Genomic DNA, 27540 nt, shown 5'->3' on the forward strand with positions numbered 1-27540 from the left:
TTCATTCCCTTGGAGCACCCCCCTTGGAGCACCCCCTCACCTCTCTTCTCTGGATGTCTTTTGACTTACTCCATACTGAACTAGCTTGGGATCATGTCTTGTAAGATAACCACAGGTTACAGCCTATGTTAAACACCACTGCAAGTGGTGTCTGGAACACTGGTTTACAATGGGCTGTCTCCATGCCAAGAGCCTGACCCCCCCCAACAGGATTTGGTCCTAATCCTACCAAGTGCTCCCCGTCTCAGCTATCCAGTCAGTTCTGACAAGAGGGGAACAACATGGCTAAACAGATGTGGAACGTCCTCTGCCCTGGGGAATGTGACTGCCTGCAGAAAAGCAGCAGATGCTACATGTAGTGTAAGACAGCATCCTTATCCTGACTAGAAGCATTCCTATGAGTCCCAGCAACAGAAAGAACAAGCAGAAATGAGCTCCTGGCCTCAAGAACTGCTGCCAGGAGTCAGGCACCAGCAACAGCAGACGCCCAGCTTGTATACACATCAAGGTCTCCAAGAAGGATGTGGCAGCAGTCTCTACAAGACCAGAAAGGGCGGCTGGAGTGGCACATGATGAGAACACAAGGCTTAGCAGAAATTGTAGCTATGGGGTAGAGCACAAGAAATTAAGCCTGTTTAGTTTGCAAAGAGAAGGTTTAGGAGGAATAGAGCAAACATTCTCCAATATGTAAAATGAGGTCAGAAAGAGAAGAGTGAGTAATATTTCTCTGGCTCCCCAGGGATGGGGCAAGAAATACTCAGTTTAATTTAAGACAAAGAAGATTTACACTGGGAAAGAGGAAATACTTTTAAACATATGGGTTGTGAAGCAGTGGAGTAGATCACCTGGAGCCAGTGTGGAGCTATTTTCACTTAAGACAGATTCAGGTTTCAAGAGGAGCTTACACACAAACTTTGGTCAAGAGTGGTCTAGATGGACTTCGATATGCTTTAACACAAGCTGGGGAGAGGAGCGGGCATGATAATAACACACAAGGTGACTCCGATGTTTCTACAAATCTCTCCCCAGCATTTCTTCTGCTGTGAGAAAACAGGCAGCTCTGAGCCAACCAGCTTAAAAGGTAAGAATAGCTCAAATTAGAGTTAAATCAAGTTATCTTCAACACCAAAGCTCAGCACAGGGAGCCAGAGCTCATCTCCCTTTTGGGGCTGGAAGACAGTGACACAGGGAGGTATTAGCCTGTACCAAGGATAAACTTCAGAAGCTTTTTGCAGTCCGGCTGAGCTGCTCCATCCGCAAGGCTACACCCCACGACTCCTCCCTACCTTGTGGTGCAGTGGCAGCCCAGGCCTGGCAGCCAGCTTGGAAGCCTCCAGAACTCTCTAGAGTGGCTTATTCAAGGGCTCAAAACCAGCCCCAGAAAGCCAGCTCAGAGCTTTAACATTCATTCTGCAAGGAAGTAAAAGCAGAGCACATGTCCCCTCTTGCTTTTGTGTGGAGCATGCTGGAGCACACTATGGCCAGAAGAGCTTTTAAAGTTGTTTCCTCCCTAATTGCAGCTTGGATCATATTTAAGCCACAGACTTTGAAGAAATGGGAAATGCATGGAATGCTGACATCACCTGGAGAACAATGAGCAAATGAAAGAATGGATGAAGCGGTGGCATTAACCATATGAGGAAAACATTATTGAGTTCTAGTTTTGTGTCATTATAGCTGGATGTGTGCACCACTGTACAGACGCTCCTACTTTGCAGCAAGTCCCACCAATCAAACCCATTTCCAATCAACAAGCAGCTCTTAAGAAATTTGAACAATGGGAGGAAGGTTTACACTGACTACTACATCTAATTAAAAGTCAAATTAGTGTAATTTCCCCTGCAGAAATCAATCCCTAATCAGACTATTTTGAGACTCTGCTGAAACCTATCCAACTGCAAAGACACAATGTTTTGGAAAGATGCTGAATCTCTTTCCACTCCATTCCTCCAGCTGCAACGCGAGGGTCCAAAAGCTCACATCCAAACCATTCATTCTCTCAAAGCAGCACAGACCTCAAAAGACATCCCTGAGGATTCAAAGGAAAAGAAAAAATGTGTTATAAAACTTCCTAGCTTCCTTCCTTTAGCCCCTCAAAGGCAGCACAACAGGCCAGAAAACCCAATTGATAAAACACTCTGCACATCACCTTCCACCACAATGTGGCTGCAGTATCGAAGGCCTTTGAAAGCTTCTTTGAAAAGGGAATGGGAGAAGAAAGCAGATTTTTCTTTGGGATTAGCAAGAAAGAGCAGCACTGAGGCAAAGCCAGAGAAGTGAAGCAGTGCATTAGCAAAGCACGTCACAGGAGTGAGAGAACAAGATTTCTAAGCATAAAGGAGCCAAGAGAATGGCTTGGGGAAGTTTCTGCTCACCCGCTTAATGGGAGCACAGAGAGATGAAAAGGCAGCCAAAAAGAAAAATGGCTCCTGCGTGTCATTCCCCACCAAGAGGGATTTGCTTTAATGCAATCACACAGAAAGAGGTAAGAAAACCAGGCAGAATCTGGACAGAATTATTTGCGAACAGATCCTGTTCAGGAAGACCTGATGGGACCAGCATGAGCTTGGAAACCATACTGGAAACCTGTAGTTCACCACCAGCCCTGCCCCTTTGGCAGAACCCATGAAGGAAATTGAAGCAACTTCACTCTGCCCCCTCCATGAAATCCTGCAACCCTCAGCAGTTAAACACAATGCATTGGGTAGGGGGATATTATCCAACATCAGACCAGTGACGGAAGCCGAAGTAAAGACTGAGAAGCCTCACAAAAAGGAAGCCGAGTACCTGGTTTGAAGAGGATATGGGCAGGACAGAACAGACTAGGGCCTTTTTGATGAGTTGTTTGAACAATTAATAAAGCCATCAGTTACTGTGCACCTAGAGGAAAAAAAAAACCGCGGAGGACAGGAGGCCAGCTGAGTTTGCTGAAGACAAATCATAACATATCAGGTTGATTTCCCACTGTGTTGAGGGAACAGCTTAATGGAATGCAGAGGATTTTCTGTAGCTGTGAGTAAAGAACATTTAATAGGGTCCCAATTCTCAGGGCATCTAGAGAAATGTGGATTAAACAGATTCACAACTGGGTCAAATCAGCACATTTAGACAGTAATTATTCAGGCTTTCATATACTCTTGAGGAGACGGTCCCAGGGGTACCCGGATGGGCAATTTTCAGAAGGGAGCTGAGGAGGGACTGGTTATGCTAAACAGATTGTTAAATGATACAAAATTTGGATTTTGGGAAAAAAAAATAAAAGAAAACCAACACATTGGGCTAGGAAGAAAATAATTTTAGCTGAAGTGTTTTGTAGCTGTGATGATCTTAGGACTGAGAATGTCATTTTAATCAATTGGCATGATCAGCCTGAGCTTCTGCCAGGCCAAGTGGAAAGTGGGGCACGCAGGAAGCAGAGCAGCCACATGGCCGAGAGGCTGGGGAAGGAGATGCTGGCTGAGGAGGGCAGGAGCCCTTGGGACAGAACAGGTGACAACAGAAACATGAATGTGTCTTATTTCCAGGTAACAGGAGAGGCCCATGTCACAGGAAGGCTATGGCCAAATTTCTTTGCATGTATTTCAGACATGGTATCAAACAGCAGGCCAGAGAGAGAAAATCAGGCACAAAAGAGCACAGAAAAATGGCATGAAAGTGATTGCAAGTGGTTTTGCCCATATCCTACCCAATGGCAGTGCTGGAACTACCCAAAAAACATTAAAAAGCATTCTGCAGAAGAAAGCAAAACTAATTCAGGCGTGCTTGCAGTTGTAGACAGAGGGAGGCATAACATTCCCAAACTCATGCAGACTCGTGACAGAGTGGGCAGGCATCAATTTACTCATCAATCAGCAAGGACAGAGCTGGGAGAGAGAATCAGCTCTCAGACTGGTGGAGAAAGCTGCCAGAGTTAGAGATCTCTCCCTTTGCTGAAGCTGTAATGATTCCAAAGTGAGGAAAACCAGGCTCCCCTTGGATACCAGCCACTACAAAAACACTGCCTCCCCTGTGATGTGGCTGTCCGACAAAGAAATGTGTCGGGGCTGTCTGGAGCAGGGTGAGCAAACTGGCTTGCTGAAGAATATAACTACCAACCCAAATTATTTGGGCTCAGTTTTGCCTTCACTATATTATTTTTGTGGGGCTTCCTACCATTAGTCGTCTCCTCTGGCAGAAGGAGACGTTTCTAGGGAATGCCTTTGCTTTCTTTGCTTGGGAACCCTATTGTGTGAGCGATGGAGGAAAGCAATGAGCAGGCACGTTTCATCAGCATCACATACTCCACTCAGTCCCACACTTTGCGGTCCCCATAACAGCAAAAAGGCCAAGTTGCTCTGTGTGATAAACCCAAGGTGGGAGCAGTCAGCTTCTCCACCATGCAAATATACCACCACAAAGCACAGTGGATCCCCATGGCAGAAGAAACAGAGACTGACGGGCCCGAGCAGTCTGGTGGTTTCTCCCTGGGGCAGGGAGCTCCAGGGAGCTTTCAGATCTGTTGAAACAAGCTGTGCCTGTTCAGATCCTATTCTTGCCCCACCTTTGGAGGCAGCCCAATGGAGCAACAGGGCTGCTCAGCAATACCCCAAATGCCACTGCCTGGGCCATAAACAAAGGCTTTGGAAAAGGGTTGTTGATTCTGCAGAATCAAGGCAGCTTACCAGCTCTTTGAAGAAGGCAGCCTCTTTGTGCTGCTCTGAGTAGCGCTCATACTGGTCCAGTCCATCCTGCAGTTTCAGGGTCAGCGTGTCATAGTTGGACCGTACCACTTCCAAAACCTGTCAGAGACAGCCAAAGACAGCAGAGGAGTCAGCATCCACAGATGCCTCAGCACAGGAGGAGCAAGGCTGAGACATGTCACAGCTCTGGCACCTGTTTTTGCAACATACATGGCTTTAACAGCCAATATTTGGCTCATGACTAACAACACGGAGGTGGGCTCTCAAGTATTCCTAATGCCAGTACGGAACAGCCCTTACATTTACAGAATTTCTCCATGCATGAGAACAGTGGATGAGCCTATATCTATGACAGCAGCAGTTTTCCAAATACTATTATGTCACCAGGAGAAGCAGACATGATCTCATTAAATTAAGCAGCTAACTACCATGTGTACACCCAAATGTAACACAGTAGGCACTGTGCAAACACAGGTTTGCCTGACCCTGTGGTCCTACCAATGCTAGTTTAGCCAGCACACCTCCCTCCTGGCTTGCTAATCACCGTTTACAATCTGCTAAACCACCAGCTTCTACAGCTGCTCAGGTCAGCTTCCATACAGAGCACTGCGCTTCTCTCCTGATAGGAACAAGCTTCTGACAGGCACTAAGAGAAGACCAACCCTGGTACGGACTCAGGTTTTGGAAACAGATAGAGACACAAATCCAGGTCTTTCTGCCCAGGAGATATTTTATTATCTGCCTTCACTGCAACCAAAGCACTCTAGCTTACATTACTGCCTTACTCTGGCTCCCAGCACTGGGCTATACTTGCAAATTCATAGTTACACATCTCTGTCCTATTGAACTATTCATTTTCCTAACTAAGGAACACCAAGAGGGACTCCCACAATGCTTTTTAGCTTCAAAGCACTGCATGGACAAATGCATTCCTCAAAGCATTTGTGAGATGGCAAGTAACGATAATCTTCCTACCAGGAACCATATAGCTCAGCACTCCTGGGCAAAACATATGCTTGAAGCAATTCTCTTAAACACACGAACTTCTTTCTTAGGCTGTTACCATTTGATCTGAGAGCTAAACAGAATATGAACATCTGAGGTAGTAGCCTCTGCTCATGAAAAGCCTCAGCCAGGAGGACTACACAGTATAAGGTGCAAAGGAAGAGGACTCTGCCCCAAGGCATCACAACTCAGAAAAGATCCTAAGAAAAGCATCGCAGAGGATTTAAGACAACAGTGACCAGAATAACAAAGAACCCTTCTACTTCTCCTCTTGTCCTCCCAACAATGTAAACACTACCTTCAGTTGCCCTTTTAGGCAGCTGGCAGCTCCTGCCCTTTACAGGACTTATATCCTTTACTCTAGGAAACCTAGACCTGTTTAGGGTTCCTTCAAAAGCTTGTTTCCCCCCAAACTCTGTACGTGGCAGTGGTACACAGAGACACTCATGCAAATGCTTAGAAGCAGGGTAGGACCTGAGGCGGCAGAAGCCACAGGGCATCATCCAAATGGGAACTAGGGGTAAAAAAGGGTCCCAGAAGCGGTTCCCAGGTGAGATGGTGACACAGCAGAGTTTCTTTCCAGCTCTGCTGTACTCCAGCATTGCAGAGGCAAGCTAGGGGTAGGAATCAGCATTTTGCAATGTTATTTAAGAACAGCCTGTCAGTGTCCTGCTGCTGCAAGAGCATGCAGCCTCCTCTCCAGGACTCATTTCCTAATCCTGTTCGTCAGCTCCACTGGCAGAGAGGAAGAACCCCCTGCAATGACAGCCATCTCCAAACTCGGCCTGGCTGCCTTGCTCCTGTGTGCAGAAGCTGCGAGAAGGACCACAGAGCCAAGAGCAATGATGAAAGAAAGCCGCCTGGGTACAGGAATAATTTACTCTGGGATGCAACTATCCGCTAGGGATGGAGAATAATAGTATAATGCACCTTCTTCTGAGCAATAAAGAATCTAGCAGCTTGCATGAATCAGAGGGCTATCCTGTCAATCTGAAGAAGCCAAACTGACCAAGATTAATGAGCTGCAAGCGAGAAACCTTGTTTGAAAGGTTAGGAGTAGAACAGGCTTCTCCAGCAGTAACTCAGAGTGGAGGCATTTTACCCAGAGCTACCCCACTCCCCAGGAGCCTTCCCTTCAGCTCCTCTTCACCCCCCTGTGCCATACGCGTGTGCCCAGACAATGGATGTACACACTTCTCCACGAAAAATCAGGATTCCTCCTTGCTAGCTCTGAGTAGAGATCTCTTCAGATACCAAACAGAGACATCCTCAAACCACAGTGACGAGTAGTAAACTCCAAGGGCAGCAGCAAGCTCTGTAAGCAGTATCCTTTAAATCAGCTCTCCTGTGTCACCTTTGAAAGGCAGCTAAGAATTCAGTTTGATACTCTAGGAGGAGGACAGGGAAGGAACAAGAGGTCCCAAAGTCTCTACTGTGTTACCCACTACTTATTGTAATCTCTGCGGTGAACTTGAGATCAGCTTATCCCTTTAGCTATGCATTTTCATTGGCTTCCACTCCTTATCTCCTTTAATTATGAAATAGAACTTAAAAATAAAGGGTAAGTTAAAAATAAAGAGCAGCTTCTCACTGCCTGATAAATTCCCTTTCTTGCTGCTGCTGAGAAAAAATGCTACGTGGGATCTGAGATAAACCCACTCACAGATCATTTCACTTCATACCTTATAATGGATAGGAACTGTTACTGAGATTAGGACCTGCCATCCTTGAGACGATTTCATCTGCTCTTTAAGATGCAGCTGCTAGACAGAAGAGAGGTTAAAGAGCAGCAGAAGGTATTAAGAGCATCTAACATGAAGGTTTGAAAGGCATCAGCTTTCTACACGGATGACAAAACTCGCATTCTCTGTGTAACAGAAGATTGTGTGTTATCATCCTTCGCCCTTCTTACACACTGCTTTGACTTTTGCTCAGGAAAACTACTGCAGGAAGAACGCCCTTTTGCGTTAAACACACAAGATCTTTACCTGTACCCTTCTGTCAGATACAAAAGAACTAGAGGAATTTAATTTTGAGATTAAAGAATTTCTCCTTCAAGGTCTTGTCCAACCTGGTCTTCCTAGAAGTCTCTATGGAAGACTAGAAAACATCAGTTCCAAGATGGTGAAGTATGAATAACTTAAAGGAAGGGACTTTTAGCTGGAGTCTTCCACACAGATTTTAATTAGTCATTCATTTTTTTAAAATCTCACAAGCAGCTGGAAGAACACTACTGCAAGTGTCAGGCAAGGCTAGAGGAAAATGGACTGTAGATGATTTCCAAGGAGCTTCATGTGACACTCCCCAGATTGCCCTGCATGGTTTTTCTTGCAAACTGTTTAAAAAAAAAAAAAAAAAAAAAAAAAAAAAAGCTTTACTGGATCTTTACAACCGAAAAAAAATTAAGCGGAGTCACAACCTAAATCCCTTTTTGTCAGTTACCTTAGGGGGATCCGAGTCTTAAAAAAAGCAATGTGACAGAAGTATGCAACTCAGACATTGACAATAGAAGAAAAGCGAAGGCTGCTGAATTCCTTTCCTGCAGTTACCTGTATCAGCCGTAGAGGCTACATTCGCTCGTTTACTCCACTGCAACAAACCAGAAGGCAGCGGAGCTGCACCACTGTAATTAGAAGACAATTTGCCATCAAATTGACCCCCTGTCCCACCACTCACTCACTGACTGCTTTCCAGAAGTTCCAGAGAAATGTTAGCGATTCAGGTCCCTGTGTACGAGTCCCCAAACCAACCTCTCAGGAGCTGCTCTGACAAGCAAGTGCTTTCTGTGGCACTCGGATTTCAGCTTCCTCCTGCAGCTACAACTGCCCATGCCCCGTAACTCTCTTCCCCCAGTAACGCTGACCACCTGTGAGTAGAGGCACTCCTCCAGGTAACATAGCAGGGTGGCTGGCTTCCAACGGGGGCTGATGGGGGGCACAGCTCTCCCCAGCATCCCACCCATGCCATGCCACGCCACGCCGCTGCATCTAGAGGAGCAAGATGATTTCACAGAGTATTTGGCTCCTTACTTTGCTGCATCCACCAGCTTACCGCTCCCTTGCAAACTGGATGAACAACCTCCGAAGGGTCAGTGGGCTCTTGTGGACACAAGCTCTGAAACCAGATCCTGCAGAACCAATTGCTCCTGCCCTGAAATTCTCAGCATTCAAAACAGACCATGCTTTGCTCTACCACTCTCTACACACAGGCTCCTTCCTTACTACACCAGAGCTGCTCCCTCAGACTGATCCTCAACAAGAGCCGACTTGCTGCACTTCCCCAGGAGACACCAGACCTTCTGGAAGAGCCTGTCCTGGAATAACAAGGGGATTGCATGCAGCAGACTCCGATCCCCATCCTGCCCAGGAGAACACAGACACTGTTAGCAGGAAAGCCAGAGAGGGAGCTGCACCGGCAATGAAATCTAACGGGCAACATGCAGAACTAGGGCCCATCTATCTGGCAGACACGGCACACTTCATTGCTCAGTAACTTTTTAAGCTGCAGAATCTTTCATCATCTGCAACTGCAGTTTCTGCCTTACTAGAACACAAAATTAGAGAGTGCCACCAATTCACACCACCCAGCAAAGGGCCCAGTGGGGGGTAGGTTCTGGAAAGCATGCAGGGGTAATGACAGAAAAATAAAGGAAAAACAGGAGCAAGAAGAAAGCGAGGTCTCTACACTCTTTCTAATCAGCGCAGGAAAGGACAAGAATGCAATCAGTGAGCATCACCAGTACCTCACTAAAGCCTCTCCATGCCCGTAAGACAGTCATTAGCTACCACGACACAGAAGCAGTGGGAAAAGAACTGACTGAATGATCTCACATCAAGCAAAAGGAAAAAAAAAAAAACCCAACAAACCAAACCAAACTAAACCAACAACCCTCAGGTTAAAATGCATTTGCCCCCTACGCCAACTCCACGCGGTTCAGGGCTGGGACGTGGGGAGGCTCTCAGATCAGACCTAGCAAGCCCTCATGGGACAGAAAAGCCAGGCGCTTCTGTCCCAGCTGTCCCATGCTGGAAGGACGAAGAGCCAGGCTATGGGGTGTGTAATGCCAACCCCTCACCAGCGCTACTGCACGGACATGGCATAGTGGCCAAGGGCAGCTGGGGATAGACAAACATGCCTTCTGTCTGCTCTACAGAGATGGTGGAGTGGATGTCACCGCCTCTGTACCACGGAGGAAATGACAGCAGTCCCACCTCCGAAACCTAGGCAAAGCCCAAGATACCACGAGCAGACCCAGCAGTCTGTCCCTTAGCTCAGAGGATGGAAAAGGCATTAGGGTTTCCCTATTCTAATAGAAGTCCGATGTGCATTTTACACTGGAGTCTTCCAACTGGCTTGTTTACTCCAGGTTTAATACTCATCTTCCCTTTTTTCTCTCCAACTAATCTCCACAAGCAACTCATAGTCCCCCAGTGTTTTTCCTCATCAACTCAACTGAATAGCAACATTTCTCATTGTAATGAAAAGGCTGCTGCCACCTGGACTACAAAGGGGCTATTGCCTCTCCATAAGAAAGTGCCAGATAATTGACATAAATTTTACAGTAGCATCTTCTAATTAATATGGAAAATATTTTTTTTTTCCAAATGGCATCACACTTCTTACAGAAGAACTTAAAAGTTGCTGATGCAGGCTGAAGTCTTTGATAGAATTAATCCCCAGAAGTGCCAAAGACAAAGCACATAACTAAATAATTAGCAGTTAAATAAAAACATACACACACACACAGCTGCCACATTTCCCAACAGACTCTGCCCAGACCCCAGCCTTTGCTCATCTCCTTCTCCCTTTCCTCTTTCACTGTCTGCAGGAGTCCAGTTCTGAGAGAGGATCCACTAAGACTGCCAGTGCTACACATGTGTGCTGGAGGCAGCTCCCACTCCCAGTAGCTTCAAGAAAAGCACCCACCCTAGGAGAAGCAGCAGCACAGAGCTTTCGTCTGACCCAACACCACCTTACCTTTGCAGCTGTCCTGGAGCTAAATGAAGCGCTGATGCTTCAACACCATCCCTCAACCCCAAGCTGATCAAGCCATGAGTATTAATTCCGTGGAGGAGGATGTTGCTATGGCAGTCTAACAACTCAGATTTCCAAGATATGCTATGCCTACAGTACACAACTATGGATCCAGAGGATGCAGGGTGGGTCTGGTGCACGCTGTGCGAAAGCAAGATCTGAGCTTGAGACACAAGTATAGTCTTGCCACATACGTGCAAGATACAGAGCATGTCGTCATTCCTGCTCCAGTGCCCCAAATCTCCTGCATTAAGCAGCTCTTTGTACTACATGCAAGTGAAGGACCTATGACCCCATCCTGCTGCGGGCTGAGAGCGTGAGGCTGCTCCAACTAAGCCTGTGAGAAAGCCCCCACCAGCTCACACAACTGTCACTCTCAGAGTAGGAAGAACCATCACGTCTGCCCTGAAGGCAGGAAAAATTCCCGAAAGGAGGATTTTTCCAATAGTAAAAAGCTCAGCTAGTCCAAAAGATGAAGTGACCGCAATCAAGGGCAAACCCATCCTCCGAAGTATGAAACAAGAGTGCACCAATACAGGATGCACCGGTGATGCTGGGCAGTAAGACACAGGAGGTCTGTCTCAGGCCACAGCAGGGAGAAAGGTCTGTGGAGGTGGGTGCAGCTGCCCATGAGCCCCAGGATGGCACTGGGCCATGAATACATGCTCCAGTCCTGCCTACGGAGAAACAAAAGCTGATGGAACTCATGGGAGTCTCTTGTTCAGTGCCTGGACAGATGGACAAGGCTGAGCAGCAGACAGCAAAGATGACTGAGCCTGGAGACAGGGACAGAAGGTACCTCACCCTGCTTTCCACTACGGCGAGCGCAGGGACCCCGTGCACACAGGTTACTCAGACACTTTTTAGTTTGTGTTTGCCAATCGTCCGCTGCTCAGCGCACTAAGCTGGGACACACTGCGTCTGGGAGCCCAGGAGTGAACAGTCTTTGCCCATCAGTTTGTCCTTTGTCCCTGCCAGTCACTCCTGGCATTCCCGCTGTGTCCACTGCACTACTCTGTGCCCAGCTAAACACGAGGGAAGATTAACTCTCCACATCCCGAATCCTTCCTGAGGACTGCTTTTATACATTTGCACTTGAGTGTGGTATTGAAATCCAGGCCTTGCCACTTCTCTACACAAGGCAAAAGGTTTTGATTGTACACAAAAGATTACAATTATGGTCATTATTATTATTTCACTTAGCAACATCAAGGAGGGACATTTCACACCTTCTTTTCCTCACCTCAGCATAGAGCCGTTCTGTCAGGCTCAGACAATATATAGTTGCTCAGATGTTTGTTCGATGATCTCACAGACATCTGCGATCTTTAAAGGAACAAGCCTACAAAGTTGACAGTTTCTATCCATGGAGTGGGAGGGTTCAGTTACAGTCTTTCTCCTCTGCCCACAGGTGCCTCTTCTAAAGATAAATAATTTATAAGCTCACTCAGAAAGTGACTGTCGTTCTCTGAACTCTGCTAGCAGAAATGGCATCCCCTTTTGCGACAAGAGTTATCTGCTCCAGAAATGTTTTAAAACTACAGTCCATTGGAAGCCTAAGTTGTTCAACTATTTAATGATGGGAGAAGACTCACTGATCCAACCAATCTGGAAATCACACAGCTTTCAGAAACACCCCAAAGCCAAAACCGTTACCCAGCTCCACCCAGAAGCAGCTGTAAACGCCCCATTCCAAGCTCTCATGAGACTGGCCTTCGCAAGATTCATCTTTAAGGAGCAGAAAGGCTGCAAAGTAGGACAAAGGCAAGTAATGACAGAGATGTGCGGTCACGGAAACCAGCTATGCCCACAGCTTGCAGGGGACTTAATTTGTAAGAGGTATAGACAAATAGAGATATTAATGTGGCAGATAACCCTTGACACCCCTGCGTAGCCATCGCTAGGGAGTCCTGTGCTAAGGAGTATCACACCCTCTGAGTTCCAGGAGTCAGGAAGCTGAAAGCCTGTGCCGTGAATACTTTTACTCCAGACTAATCTCAAGAAGTCATGTCTACATATACATGACAACTCCCATACATGTTAAATGCACTTTGCTCAATCCATGTGGGTTTGGAGGACAAGGAATAAAAATGGACTTTGCTTCCTACTGCTTTTTCTCAAGACTAATCAGCTTTCCTCAGTTTCATGGATGGTCAGTGGGTTTATACTAATCTGCATATCCCACTTGGCCTAAAGAACTTGGCTCTCTCTGTGGGACTCAGGGCTCTGTTTCCCAAACTGCAGGGACAGGCTCTCGAGAGGAAATACAGGAGGCAATTCTGTGTCATTCAAGGGAGGAAAATGGGTTCAGTGGGTGCCTGCCAAGAGAACGAACATCCATGTACTGCACAACGCTGACATTTCCAAAGCCCAGGCAGGGAAAAAGAAGTCAAAGATGCTGAAACAAATTATCTTAAAAATTATCAATTAATAAAATAAGCACCCTCCAGAGCAGACTTTTAGATTTGGATGGGGAGATTCACCAGAAACTGAGTGAGGTCCACAAATCTCGCCTGTTGTTAAGAAATTTTGTGAGGAAGGCAGGCAGCAGCCAGGATGACGGCAGGAGCATAAAACCCTGAGATAGATAGATTTGCTATTTTGGAGTTACAGCCCATTTTAGAGTTGTGAACCCTTATCTCCAGCTGGTGGCATTTATGAAAACATTTCTCACTGCTAGGTACGTAAGAGCACTTGCAACTCTGCCAAGGCTTGAAATGCACTGCAGATAGCTATGGACCGGACCGTTAATTTTTTTATTTCCCCATTGTGCTTACAATTAACTTAAGTGCTGAAATGTGATGGGCTGTTCCAGGAGAAGCTTTTTATCTACCAGCTGCATTCTAGCACAGCAGTAAATCAACTGCTGTCACCAAACCATCAGACAAGAGGAAGAGAGCATCCTTGTGCTCGCTCTGCATATCACCCATCCAGCCTAAGTGGCTAACCAGCATTCAGCAAATGAATGCTGTGATTCATGTACAACCTTTGGTGCAATCCTCTATTTACAGAAGACCTTGCCCCCGCTGAACGTAGAGGAAAAAAACCCAAAACAATCAGAAGCAGCTCTTCAGCACCAGTTAACTGACCAAAGTAAGACCAGTAACCTCGGTGCCCAAACAAGATAGGGGTTTAAGGGGTGAGCTGCTGCTCCAGTCAAACTGAGAAGCCAGGACACACAATGCTGTTACAAAAATCAGAGACAGCTACAAGAACCTAAAAAACAGTAGCTGAAGATTTTAAGGAAAGGTCAGAAATAAAATCTTTTAGGGCCAGCAGCCAGAAAGCAAGTGCTGAAACTCAAATACACAACTTTCATTTCAGATTACCTCGACGAGGTGACAACAGGATACCTGATGTACACCAGAGGAAACGCATTCTTAGTGAAGAAATTCAAATTTGCCCAGAAGACAGCTGGCTCAGGAATAAGGCTGTCTGGAGAACAGATTAAGACAGGTTATGCAACAAAAATGTTGCTGTTCAATCAAACCCCGACAGAAACAAGTGGACTGTTCCATTTCGAAGAAACCAAAATCTAATTGTGCCCAAGGGAAAAACAACAGGGAGGCTTATTCTGGTTATGGTCTAATCAAACATCTGCAGTCACGGGAGGTTTCTGGAACTATGTCAGCTGGTCAGGTTCACAGGAATCAGTAGGGGATCCAAGAGAGCTTGTGCTCCTCACACAGCCACCACGGACTTCTACAGGGTATAATGATTACAAACACTGACTTAGGGAAAAAAAAAAAAAAAAAAAAAACACATCACCAGGACTCTGACTTGAAGATCAAGACAAATGAAAGGAGAACACAGACACTCCAAAAAGCCATGGAGCTCGCCACCCACTGATTTTTCTTTTTTTATTTCTGCTTTTAGAGCAACTAGCAGGCGATCAGCCTCTACGAATGCCACTAGTACAGCCCTGAGTCTGACACTTGCCGAGAAAAACTAGATGCTAACCCCCTAGCTCATGACTTTTTTTTTTAATTGTCAGAAATCTTGTTTCTTGATTTGCACAACATGACTAAATTTAATTAAAGGAAGCAGCAAAGCTAAAAGTAATACACTAAAAAAACAGCCTCAAATGAAGTGATGCTGTATATTTAAAGCAAGTCAAAACAACATAGGACACGCTAGAGAAACACCCAGTTAAGACTGGGGAAGGAAGGTATGGATTTGGAGGGGCAGAGCTTTGAAAGATCAGTTCCATAGCTCCTACTTAAATTTAAGCAATTAAATAGTGACAATAGAAGGCCAGCTATTAATTGCACAATGGAAGTGATAAAAGGTTCAGTGGCCTGAGGAGATGCAATGAAAAGGCCAAGAAAGAAATCCAGAGCTCACCCGCCTGACTGACCACATGTGGAAAATGAACTCAAGTCCATTCCAAGACAGGGAAAACCAGAACTTTTGAATACAAGCAAGAAGTCTGGATAGCCAAGAAATCAGATGAGCGAATAACGGTTTGATTATCTGTACTATTTTGCAGTTCTACAATACCTTTTCTGAAATAAGGGCACTGGAATCGATATACAAGATCTAAAACATGGGTTGTCACAGACTTACACAGTGACAACACAGTACTCCTGCTTTATTTTTGTTCCCTGTCTAATAATTTATAATTCTCTGTTTGCCTTTCTGAGCATATTAGAGCCCTGAGCCAACATTTCCAGGCTTATCACAGTGACTCCAAGAGTCCTTTCCTGCATGGCAATATCTAGAAGACTTTACTACAGCTTAAAGACTTCAAGAGACTTATAAAACCAATCTGAAAGAATTACTTCTAAAGATACAGCCCACAATACAAATAGCTGTAGCTACAAATAGGCAGAAAAACCTGCAGTTGCAGTATGCTAAGGTAGCTAGCTAATAAGGGAAGGTGGGCAGTGCTTGGAAGTTTGTGTGACAACCCATGTAAAAGTTTTAGCTCTTAAGGCTTTTGCAAATCTGGAGTTGGAAGAGACAGTTATAAACTGCTGGATGATCCTTATAAACAGAAAATCCTGTCGTGGAAAGGGAACTTCAGTTACAAAATGTCTGCTCTAAGGCTGCAGTTCCAAAAGTAGTTTAAGTCAATCTAAGTGCAGGTCACCTAAACAGCAACACCAAGTCTGGAGTTCCTCCTTCAAAGGCACTTACTGCAGAAATAAGACATTCTAATGCGCAACTTGGAAGTCTCCTCATTCTGGATACAAGCACTGAGGGTGCTGATGACCAGGCACAGTACTGACAGCAGGAGTAACTGAGAAGGTAAGAAGAAGCAGAGAGGACTGTCCGCCAGATACTGAGACTGAAGCTGTGCACATTAAGTTTCTAAGAATTATGACAGTGATGAAATTCCTACCAAGACAATGGGATAAAATCTGCCCCAACTAAGTGACTCCTCACAAACCCCAGGCACACTTTTGGATCCTACTCTAACTGCATTGCGCAGCTGGAGGAAAAGGAAAGGACAAGGTCCGCGATGAGGGCAGAAATAAGAGAACCAAATAATTTCTGATATGACATACTGAAGGAGTGAAGCTTGTTAACATTTCAATTTTTTAAATTATCCCCTTTTGCATTGTTGGAATCTGTCATTCTTTTTGAACTCCATCTGGGCAATGACCAGAGCTGAAACAGAATGAGACCGTTTATGCATGGAAGCATTCATGGCCAGCACAGAAAGCATTTTTTGCCTGTAAAAATGGAGCTGCTTAAAGTTGACTGCTAAGTTAATTCAAAAGGAACATTTAAATGGCTAATGGGACAGCTGGAAATACAGAGGCCACTTTCCAAGATAATCACTAGCAAGGGCAGGCCTGATGAGATGCTAAACTTTGTGAGCTGAGACACTTCTTGACTGAAAAGGAGATGTGCAGGACAGCTGGCCAGCAGACGGTCAGCAAGGTGAACCTGAGAGGGAGCAGAGACTTGGGCATGGACCACACACAGAAAACAGGTCAGAGGTTTCTGAGAAATCAAACTGTCTGCCGCTTATTACTGCCCTTCTCAGGGAAAGAATTCTGTGTGCATTCTCTGAAATAAACACAGAGGCATCAAAAGTTGCTGACAGTCAGTTATTTCTAGTCATTTCTCCTTATACCTAAGAGAAGCAGTCAGGGCCCAAGATAATAGACATGTCTTTCAAGAAGGATTCCTGGTACGGCAAAGTGGCATCTTGCAATCCAAAGATATTTTGAGGACAAAAAGGGCTTGTGTGCCCAGGGACTTAGTGTTTATCCCTGCAACACTTCTTCTGCTTGTATCCTTAAAGCATCAGACCTACCACCTCTTCAGCACCAGCTTTCTCACAATTCAGATGCTCCCAGCAACAACCCCAAAACACCACAGGAGACAAGTCCCTTCAGAACGTATGGCTGAGAAGAGACTGAAAAGAGGCATCTTACCTCTATGAGAGTGATGGTGTTATCTCCACAGAGCTTCAGATGCTGGATGGGTAGGAAGGACGTGACACGAAGTGAAGGTTTATTGCTAATGGGCCAGATAAAATTATTGTGTTGGCTGTATGCCCGCCATTGACATTCAAGGAAAAGGTGACTTGTGCTGGCACTGGACCCAATCTCTCCAAAGGATGAGGAGAACAAAACTTATGGCTTTTTTTTTTTTTTTTTTATTGTTTAAAAAACAAAGCACCTTCAGCTGTTGAATCCTCAAGCTGAGCTGATCAGTACGCAGAGCGGCAAGCTGGAGAACTACTTGTCCACAATGCCTGCCCTCTGAGTCAAAAACATGCACCCTTTGCCGTCACAGCTCTAAACTGAAACAGCTGGCTATAGAGATGGCACGTATTTGTACATACAGCACTACTGAAGACTTAGGTAAAGATGATGCCACTCTTTTGAGTGGATCTGATCACCAAGCCTTCCTCTTTCTCTCTAAATTTCTCTTTTGCCATATTCCTGGATAAGTACCTGCAGGATCTGTAATGGAAATATCATCTCCACAGTAATTTCTGCAGTGCTTGGAGGACACCATTGTTCTACAGCCTAAAAATCCCTGTGTGAGGATTTAGTACTCCCCAGTGCCTCTTGGACATCAAACGTTTTCAAAGCTATTAGCGCTGATGGGTTTTTGAATAAGGCTCAGGGAAGCCACTCGCTCAGGATTTCTCATAAGAAAAAGGTAGCTCTGACCTGGTAGAATAAAAATTACTGAGAAGGAGGAGGAGGAAGAAAGCCCACACAGCCCACGTTCTCTGCAAGCAAGGAAATGAGATTTGATTTACTCCGTGATTCTGAGGTGTGTTCAATTTCAGCTTGAATTTCTAGTGCATAAATTCAGCTTGGCTGAGCAATGTCCCCATTAGAGACTGTCCAAAGCAATATAAGGCGATCCACACAATGATCTTTGAAGCTGAAGGTTCAAAGCCTTGGCGAGGTGGTGGGGGTTTTTTTAGCATATTTTTGCATGTGCAACCCACAAACCTGTGTCTTCCAAGAAGTTAGAGGAAGACAATATAAAAAAGCAATTAGATACAGTGCATACACAGGTCCTTATTGTTGCCAATTAATCAATTTATTTATTTAGCTCACTGGTTAAATTTCGTCTTACTACACAGCAGAGAACAACTCCAGGTCTGTGTTTTCCATGATTCAAAGGGATTAGATGACAAGCAGAAGTCACTCAGTGAAAGGACTTAAGGGCTTCAGTTAAGGGATTAATAACTCAGCTGCTTTTCCTCCAGATTTTAAAGCCACTAATTTGTACTGCATCAGCTGGTAGTTTTATTTGCACAACTATTTTTGTTTTAATGGGAGTCTTAAACCCTGGTCTTCCTAAAATGCTGCTGCATTGCTCTCTTGATATTATTCTCGCATCTGAATTTTTGACTATATTTAAAGAGGATTTCATGCTTGCTAAGCAAATTTCTTAAGAAACTGCACCTTATACTAATACACACAAGTTCACTGCTTGACTTTTCCTAACTAACCAGGCATATCAGTTGAGCAGTCCCCTTGGGAATGCAACACCACTAGAAGGCAGCTTGGGTGGAAGCTATGGACCAGGTCTCTCTGCATCTCCAACTCGGTCTCACGTTTCAGAGCAGCTCTACAAAATATGGAGTCTCCATGCATTTGACCACAAAGTAACGCACATTTCAGGTGGGATAAACCATAGGGGTCCATTCTCACCCTGGGTTAACACAGAATAATTTGGTACCACGCTTATCCTGCTGAGAAACCAAGTGACAGAAGCTGAAGGGGGCCACATCTCTGTGTCACTCTGCAGAGACTCTGATATTACAGCTCTGAGAATCATTCACAGGGGGGAGTTTCAGTGAATCAGTGCTACAATTTAACCCCAATGCTTCTACCACCTTAAACTGTATGAATAAAACCCAAAAGCAAGTCTGCAGATGGAAAAATTCAGGTACTTTAAAGTTTTGGGTTTTGTTGTAAGTCTACCATAGCCTGAACTAGCCCGACTCAGGAAAGTCTCAATTCCTTCCATATGCCTTTTTAAGGACTGACTTGTGACTGTGCCTAGAGCTTTTGTTTGGCGCATTTTTATAAATGGTAATAAGTAGAGCTGTTCACTTGGTTTACTGCTTCTAGACGACAACTGCCAGCTACAATCAACTCAGAGAGAACAGGAGGGCAGGGCTGGCAGCAGCCACAGGATGCATCATAGCAGCAAGCGACGGTTGTGCATTAGGAAAGCTGCCATCGTTATTCCTTCTCATCTCTCTAAAACATGTCAAGGGCACTAATTAACAGGGTATCCAAGGCACAAAGAAGGCTACGAAGAATGATGCCCCCAGTGCCCTGGTAGGGCCCAATCCCCAGATGACTACTGAGGCTTCAGGAGCCTGCTGAACTCTCCCAGTCACGAGCCTCCAAAACTGTCTGATATTCAGAAAGAATTCAAAGATCACAAGAGCTGCAGAACTGAGAAAAGCAGAAAGGAAATAAAGTGACCTACTTTATATTCTGCTATCACATGTTGAAAGAGACAGCATCATAAAATGCCAGAAGAGGCACATGTAAAGGAATCCTCTCAAACGCGTGTGCTGTCAGCAGCGTGATAGCACACAGCCCCCCACGGAAGAAACAAGGGCAGAGAAAAGCTCGAGTCAAATACTGTGCCAGAACACCAATCCGACACCCACAGAGAAGGGAACATATAGTAGGAGCTATACAGCGTAAGAGAAGCCCATGATCTGAAATGCCACTCACCAGCATCCAAACGGGCACTAAAACCTCTGCCAGGGAGGGGCACCTCGCATCAGAACGATCTGATCACCTTTTCCAAGCACAAGTGACAGAGGAGAGGCATGTGTTAAATATTTTGTAGATATTTCTGCAACATTTGCTCTTGACTTAGTATCAAGCGGCAGGGAGGCAGGGCAGAAGAATCTGCAGCCATCTGTGAGCACCTGGGTACAACTATGTAAGATTACTGGAGATAGGGGTTAACAGTCCAGAGTCGGGACTCACCTTTTATACCACAACCCCACTGAGAGCTGGAAAATAAGGCTTTTTTTGTGAGAGTACAGGCAGGTGATTTTTCTTCCTTTTTTTTTTTTTTAAAGGGGAACGCTATCAAAATAAAATCCTCCCACTCCTCACATTTGACTTCTGAAATGTTTGTATCTATTGTTTTTTAAACAAAGATCAGGATCAAACCAACTGGCCATTTTTCTTCAAACATCTTAACCTGACCTTTTCTAAACTCATCACAGAAAAAGCTCTGCCTGACACACGTAAGCTGAGGTCACACTGAGTTATGATCTCATGTACAAAAAGCATGGCAGCTTCAATTCAGGTCTCCCAACAGAACAGTTGCCTCTGTCTTCAAAATATGCTTCACTCAAGTGAAGGGTTTCTGGGTGAGGAGGAGGGTCCAGGCTGTGCCTCAAGCTAGCAATGCAGCCGAGACAAGACCACAAGTTTCTGGTTCAACTAAACAACTGACTTCATGACGAGCAACTGGGACAGGAGTGGTCAGTGGTCCCAGTACAGCGACTGACTTCTTTATGCCGAGATGTTTACTACGACATTTACTACCCAACCTGAACATCACTAAGTCCTAGTTCTGAACCGCCAACATACTAAATAATGACAGACACACTTTAGGACTCGAGCAGTTCTGGAATATTATCCCTCTGGGCACTATTGAGGGTGGAAAGTTCAGCAAGAACTGGATTATGTGGGAAACTGTCATCAGCTGGAGAAATCAAGTTCAGATCATGTTAATATTCTCCCCTGCAAAAAGTGTGTCACGCTCAGGTGTCTGCGAAGAAGACTGGATGAGGCAGCTTTCTTTTTATTCTTCTGAGAAGGGGAGTTTAGCCCAGCAACAGACCTAAGTTTCCTTTCTATGCCTACAAAGCGACTTGTAGGTGGTACTGTAATTAAGTAAGTCCATCACTTAAAATAGAAAAGCACATCTTTATAGCCGAGATGACAACCAAGAGTCTGTAGTGAGATACTTCCATCAAGTCGTTGGTTTTCAGGAGCGTTAACGACAAGGTAGAAAATTCCCAGCAAAGCAGCCCAGATGCAAAAAATAAAATCTAAGTTCCAGCATGACTACCTTGGCTCCCTCGCAAATCCACATTGCTGTTTCCATCAGCTGGAAGATTGCTCCTGTCCTAGTGTTTCAAGATGTTCAACAAAAAGAACACTTCTTGCAAACAAAACGCAGCCTTAAGAAGTCTATGCTGTAGCTCACAGATGCATTTTAAAGAAATGAAAGGGACAAAAAAGCACTGCAGATACCATCATGTGAAGCTCCATCTAGATCCATGTTGTGTGTTACATCCGGGTACTTAAAATCACTAATTCATGGATAGGCCTTAGGGTGACAGTAACAGCTAACATTTCATGCCAGTTGGACAGATGCCTAACTTCAGCAAACCATCAATATGACACAGCTAAGCAAAGGCTAGTATCTAGGTTTGGGGAGGAGTATGTGTATTTCTAGTGCAGAAGAGGACTGGAAAGGGAGACTCAGGCACTAGCCAGCGCAGCGCACTCTCCCTTTAAACACTTGAAAGGAGAACTGCTGGCAGAATGAGAGAAATCTGAGGGTAGGCTGTGTGTGACCTCCATATTCACATATGGATTGATTCGTCCTGGGTTTGGAACATTAATTTTCACAGAAATTGGAGAAGGCTGCAAAGGACAACACAATGCCTAAGTGAAAAGATTGGTGTGTAACTTGCAAGAGCAGCAATGGTCCGATTCACAGATGCTGCTGAAGAAATGTAACCAGAGGGGAGTTGACAGCAGTGCCCAGAGAAACAAATTCTCACTGTATCACCACGATACTATTATTTCTGCCTTTCCACTGTATTAAACATGCTCATGGGGCTCCAGGGCAGCTCGCTTTGGTCTGCAAAAGATTGAACAGACCTTCCCAAAGTCAAAGCATCCCAAGGACAGTGACCTAGCCACGCCATGCCAGCTCACTGACCTACTCCCAGACACTGAGTCTTGTCGCCAGGAAGATGCAATGTCCTTCTCTGTCGTCACATTTCACTGCAAGCAGATGTCATTGTCTCAGAGATGCAATCGGTCATTAGTGGGATAAGAGCTCGCTCATGCCATCGCAAGAGGGAGGAGAAGAACTCACAAGAACTTCTCCACCTCTACAGTTTCTACCCATGGCCCTAACCCAGCGTTTTCTGAGAAGTCAGGAAGTCCAAGAGTAAGATTTCAACAGCATTCTGTGTGTGTTTTTACATCCAACTCAAAACCAAATGCAGCCTGCTGAATTACATCTGCTGAGGAAAATACACTTGGGAAACCAAGATGGGGTTTGTGCACAAATAAGCCTTAAGCGCAGTATTTCATTAGTGGGGTTCTGCACATAGTAAGACAGTGGCAAGGTTTCCAACTAGGAGGCTAATGCATATGGCAGGGGCTACTGCAAACTATGTTATTAGGTGTCAGTCTGCAAGAAACTACCCCGCTCTCCAAACGTTAAGGATATATCAGCAAATTTTCCATACTTACTCTCTTACTGACAGAGGTCATCTTAACTAACCTGTGTTTTCACGGAAGAGAAAACCTTCCTAGTTTAAACTAATGTTGATGCAGCTGTGACACATCAGTTAACATTGATGCAAGTGATGGTTACTGGGTCGCACCAGCTTATTTCAGAAATCCTAGGTGCTTTCAGACAATGGTCCAAGCCAATTCATCAGCTCCTTGTCTGGGAGGCTGGAATATACTTTCCCTATTAGCAATTCTTGCTGTCAAGCAGTTATTGATGGAGAACATGAATCCATGGTTTGGAAAAAGTGAAAGAGGAACTCCTACAAACAGGTGAAAGCAAACAGAGGGCTATGAATTAAAATCCTTCCACAGACCTACACTCATGCCAGCTATGAGGCAGATGCTGCTGCTGAAACAGCATGTGCTGCTAGCAGTACTTCGCTCCCCAGGAGCTTATTTGTGCCTTAACTGAGCCATGGGGGAATCCAAGAACCCTCTGACTAAGGCAGCGGAATTGATTTATAGCCTCTGGCACTTGGCTGACGCAGAACCACCTTTCCCAGTTCCATCTCTCCGGACATCCCTCCCCACCCCCCCGCTTGCTGTCTTTGAATGACACATCTTAGCTCCCTGCAAAATCCCACTGCCTGCCTCAGATCTCCCATGAATATAGGAAGAGTGACACACATCAGAGATGCCGCCTTCTCCTCTATTGAAAGGTTCGCCTTTGAGGTCCCTACTGCGGACAAGAAATTTGAACTTACTGTCTTAACATCCAAATGCCAAGTGTTAGAAAGCCAAAACCCCAAATCTTCCAGCTGAGTGGAGCTCTGTTCAGGTGCAGCACCCTTTGGCTCAGCAGCATTTACTCTCCTGCTCTGGGAGGCGTGGAGACTGCAAAGCTCAATTTGCTTCCCACTTTGAAATCAGAGCAATGACCCAATTTGTCACTTTTGGGAAACAGCTGCAGCTCCAGCTAAAGGATCCAAAGGAGGAAGGCAGAAAAACATCATTTGTTACAGCAGGATACTACCAGAGAGAAGCAAGAGTAGCAGTCTCTGACAGCAGGAGTTTTATCCTAAAGGAGCCCCAGAACGAACATGGCTGGCAGTCACTGCAAAGCCTGTCCCCTTTTGTGAGGAGAATTTGACTCCAGGAACAGGTTACTCACAGCCACATCGCCATCTGTAACTGGCACTGCAGGCTATAGCCTGTCTGCTTTTAGGACTCCCAAGCAGAGAGATGACTGAGTGTAAGGAGGCTTAGGGTGGAGCTCGGGACTAGAGCAACAAAGTATAGTGCTATAAATCCAGCTTTACTGAGGATGCTGAAAGAAGTTTGCACGGTATCTATATGCATTATGCACCTGGCAACAGCCAGTGTCTATTGTTCCTGTTTCACAAGGGATTAAAAACCCTTCTCAATCTGAAGTTTTACAAAATGCAAATTGAATTGTGCATTCACACAAGCCAGCCGTTGACAGCTCCTCCTTTAATCGTAGATGTGCAAAGTTGTAATTTAATCTTTATAAATGCAGACTGTTTTGATCATTCTGTTGCAATCCTCTGTGGAGCTTTCCCTGCCCTACACAGGCGCTGAGCGGTGACAGCAATCCATAACATTGCTTTGCCTTCCCCAGCAGATCACACAGCACTTCAAACGCTGCCTGACTCCCCGAGGGCTCCGCACCAGCCGCCCTCTCACTCCAGAGGACGCAGGGCTCAAGGTTTGCTCATGGCAGCACAGTGGCAGATAGGAAGGAGTTCAGATCCCAGCCTGCAGCCCCATCCTCTGGCTACCCACAGCCCCTTTTCCAGGTTTAGTGAAGTACCACGCATAAAACAAATCTGGGATGCGTTTTGTGAAACACACGCACCGGGGCTGAGGACAAGCACTTGAACTAAAGCAACATCAGCTTGTCTCCACAGTACAGACTGGGCGCTTATTACAAAGTTAAACCTACGGTTCTTGCTCAGCCCACTCCCAGTCGTGGATCAGGCTGGGCTCGTAACTCACATCCCTGAGTGTTGCCTCTGTAGACCCGGCACAGAAACTTATCTAGCTCCAGGTGAAGTCTCCTGGTTGCAGCTGGCAGCGAGTAGCAGCTCCGGAAGGCAGCTCTTCCAAACCAAGTCCCCTGCATTCAGTGGTCTACACTACAGCAGTCTTCAGGCCCTTATCAGCCCCTGTGGTGACAGCAACAGCCAGGCAAGGATATGAAAACAGCAGTGAGAATTGAAGGCAAGCCTTGCTTTGAAGTTTAACGGACTTATTTTGTTACCACTTTGTACTTTGAGGCAGCCCCTAATCTGCCTGAGAGGGCAGCTCACAGAAGTGGTGCCTTAGCATCTGCAATGCACAGAGGGCGGTGGAAAGAGTCCTCTGCTCTGGGAGCAGTCAAGGTGATCCAGAGTCACACTGCCTCCGAGAGATGCGGAGCAGCCAACTGCCACTAGCGGTAACTAGCAGGATGCCGGGGCATCTTCGTGTCGAGCTTGAAAGAAGGGAATTGAAGGGTTTCTCCCATTTCTTGTTAGGATGTCTGGGACTGAATTAGGAATACGGTTACACCTCTCTAGCATCAGGTGTTTTAAAAAATAAAGTCCTTCTTTTGTCCCTCTAACAGTCTACCACACGTTGCCTCCCCCCTCCAATGACGCACAATTTACTGCATTCTGCGTGTTAATAAAAGACACTACACAGCACAAAGTCACTGCTCCAAAGCTCACCTCCAGCTTCAAATCTCCTTGCAGCAAAGCTGATCAGTCCTTGAAGCCTCATCAGACCCACTCAGTCTGGCACACTGCATAAAGCAGTCTGAGGCATTAGCAAATTGCAGGGATATTTCTCTGGTAAACCAGGGGGTGGGTGGGGGGGAAGAGAGAGAGATAGCTAAACCAGAGAACAAGGTGGGCAAACCAGCAATTTGCCAACTCCAAAAGACTTTTAATATAGACTCTTTTAAACCTGGGATTCCAATTTCACCTGGTGCAGCTCAGCTCTTTCTATTTAAACAATAAAATCCGTTTCAAGCCATTAATCATGAATAGGTGTCTGTAATGAGACCATGAAACCCAACATCCCTGCCTCATTTGCAAAATGTGATGACTTTAAATTAGGGCTTTGCCTTGGTGACCCCTTAGCTGGAATTTCACATTCCTACTACTGTGTGCACCACAGCACTAGCAAGCTTGATACTTTCTACCCCAAAGCTGACTGCTTTTCAGAAATGAAGTAGCCTTATGCCAAAACCATTCTAAAGCATTTCCGGAGCCCTCACAACACGTTATATTAATGTAAGAGATTAGGGGGCTTTATTGCAGTGGCACCTAGCTCTGATGGTACTTGGCATTTTAAAAATATCTAATGCACATGTGCCAACAGGCTTTTAACTCTTAACGCCACTGCCAGTAGTGCTAAAAAAGAACAAATCGTTTTGTATCTGCTAGTGGTTTTGCTGCTTGTTATGGAAATCAGAACAAGTTGAATAAACCAGGACATGAATGGCTCAGAGTTAGAATACTTTAGGGCATCTAAACCCAACCCCATCCCTTTGTGACTTTCTGTGCAAGTCACCTGTGGAGCCTCCCTCAGCTGTGCTTTGGGTTAGTCCCTCGAAGCCTCACCAGGTAACAAAAGTCCATGTGGATGGGGGGGTACACAGGGGAAAGCATTCAACATTTGGAGTGTGACCTCAAGGAAAGGGAAATAAATGGCTTTGCGAGATTGCCTGACCAAACTGGATTGCAGCTACCGGAGTTATAAAGGTATTACAGTGTGGAACAACCCAAGTATTACACTCATTTGTCACAATTTCAAAAGCGATACTGTTGTCCCGTTTTTCCATCACAATCTGTTCTGGCTCCCAGCACTTTCCATCTGCAGTTACCAGACTAACACACACAGTACAGGTGTTCACAACAGGCTTTCACACTGAGCCCTACGCCACCTCCAAACCGGAGGTGCCTAGTACCCCTGCTGTGGCTGGGAAGAAAGAGGGGCTTCTATTAGAAAAAGCACATAGATGTGCCTGACTAGCAGGCACCATCAGTCCTACATGTCTGCCATCTCAATTTTAAGACCCTTAGAGCAGAAATCACAGAGAGAACGAGTGCCAAAGAGAAAACGAGACCTTAGTGAGCAATTTTGCTACCTACATCTCCAGGAAACTGGCACAAGACTCGCCTGGCTTGCAAGTTACCACAAGACATTCCTGCTCTGAGGAGAGTTCACCAAAAGAAGTTCTGCATTCCTGTCACTTTAGCCTCTCCAGAATAATCGTGCTACATCACCATCAGGCAGAGTGCTGCCTTCTTATACCCAGCTTGTCTTTCACATCCAGAAAAGGCAGATGTGAGACCTCATCCAGATCACTCACGCGTTGTGTTGTCAAGTCTTTTATGTTTGTCTGCATTGGCCCTCCTGGCGCTGCTCTTGTGTTGCTGTTTCCTCACTGCCTTGACCACATTTTCTGCGACTGCTTCTGCTGGAAAACACGCTGGGAGCTTCTCAGATCAGATATGGCACAGAGGAAGTCTACTGCCTCCAATGTATTAAGTACAAGGCAGTCCAGTCATCTGGAGAGTATAGATAAGCCTATGAATTCATTTCACAGAAGCCTATTTTGCCCTTTGACTTGAGAAGGGACCCAAACATCTTTGAAGACACCAGAATAATCACTTGCATGGAAGAGCTAAAGCTACATGGGCAGTTAATGGCCAATCCTGTCTTTTTGGCTGTGCAGCATCTTTCAGTTCCTTAAAGGAGATGCAGGCAGGAGCCAAACGTGCTGAGAGGGAGACTACCATAAAAAACACAAGTTAACACTGAAGTCAGGTTTAACAAATTAGCAGGTGAAGGAAGACGCCAATAACTGG

General features: G+C 45.5%; 1 protein-coding gene across 1 annotated transcript in view; it reads right to left on the reverse strand.

Annotated features, from left to right (window-relative positions):
• ARMH3 (armadillo like helical domain containing 3) overlaps positions 1–27540 on the reverse strand; it is a 129781-nt gene that overhangs the window by 3677 nt on the left and 98564 nt on the right. Inside the window, exon 25 of the mRNA XM_082486574.1 lies at positions 4662–4778. Coding sequence (XP_082342700.1) covers positions 4662–4778 — 117 coding nt within the window. The remainder of the gene's footprint in view (positions 1–4661; positions 4779–27540) is intronic.

This window comes from Vanellus vanellus, assembly GCF_965231255.1.
Source record: "Vanellus vanellus genome assembly, chromosome: 7".
NCBI classification, from domain to species: Eukaryota; Metazoa; Chordata; class Aves; order Charadriiformes; family Charadriidae; genus Vanellus; species Vanellus vanellus.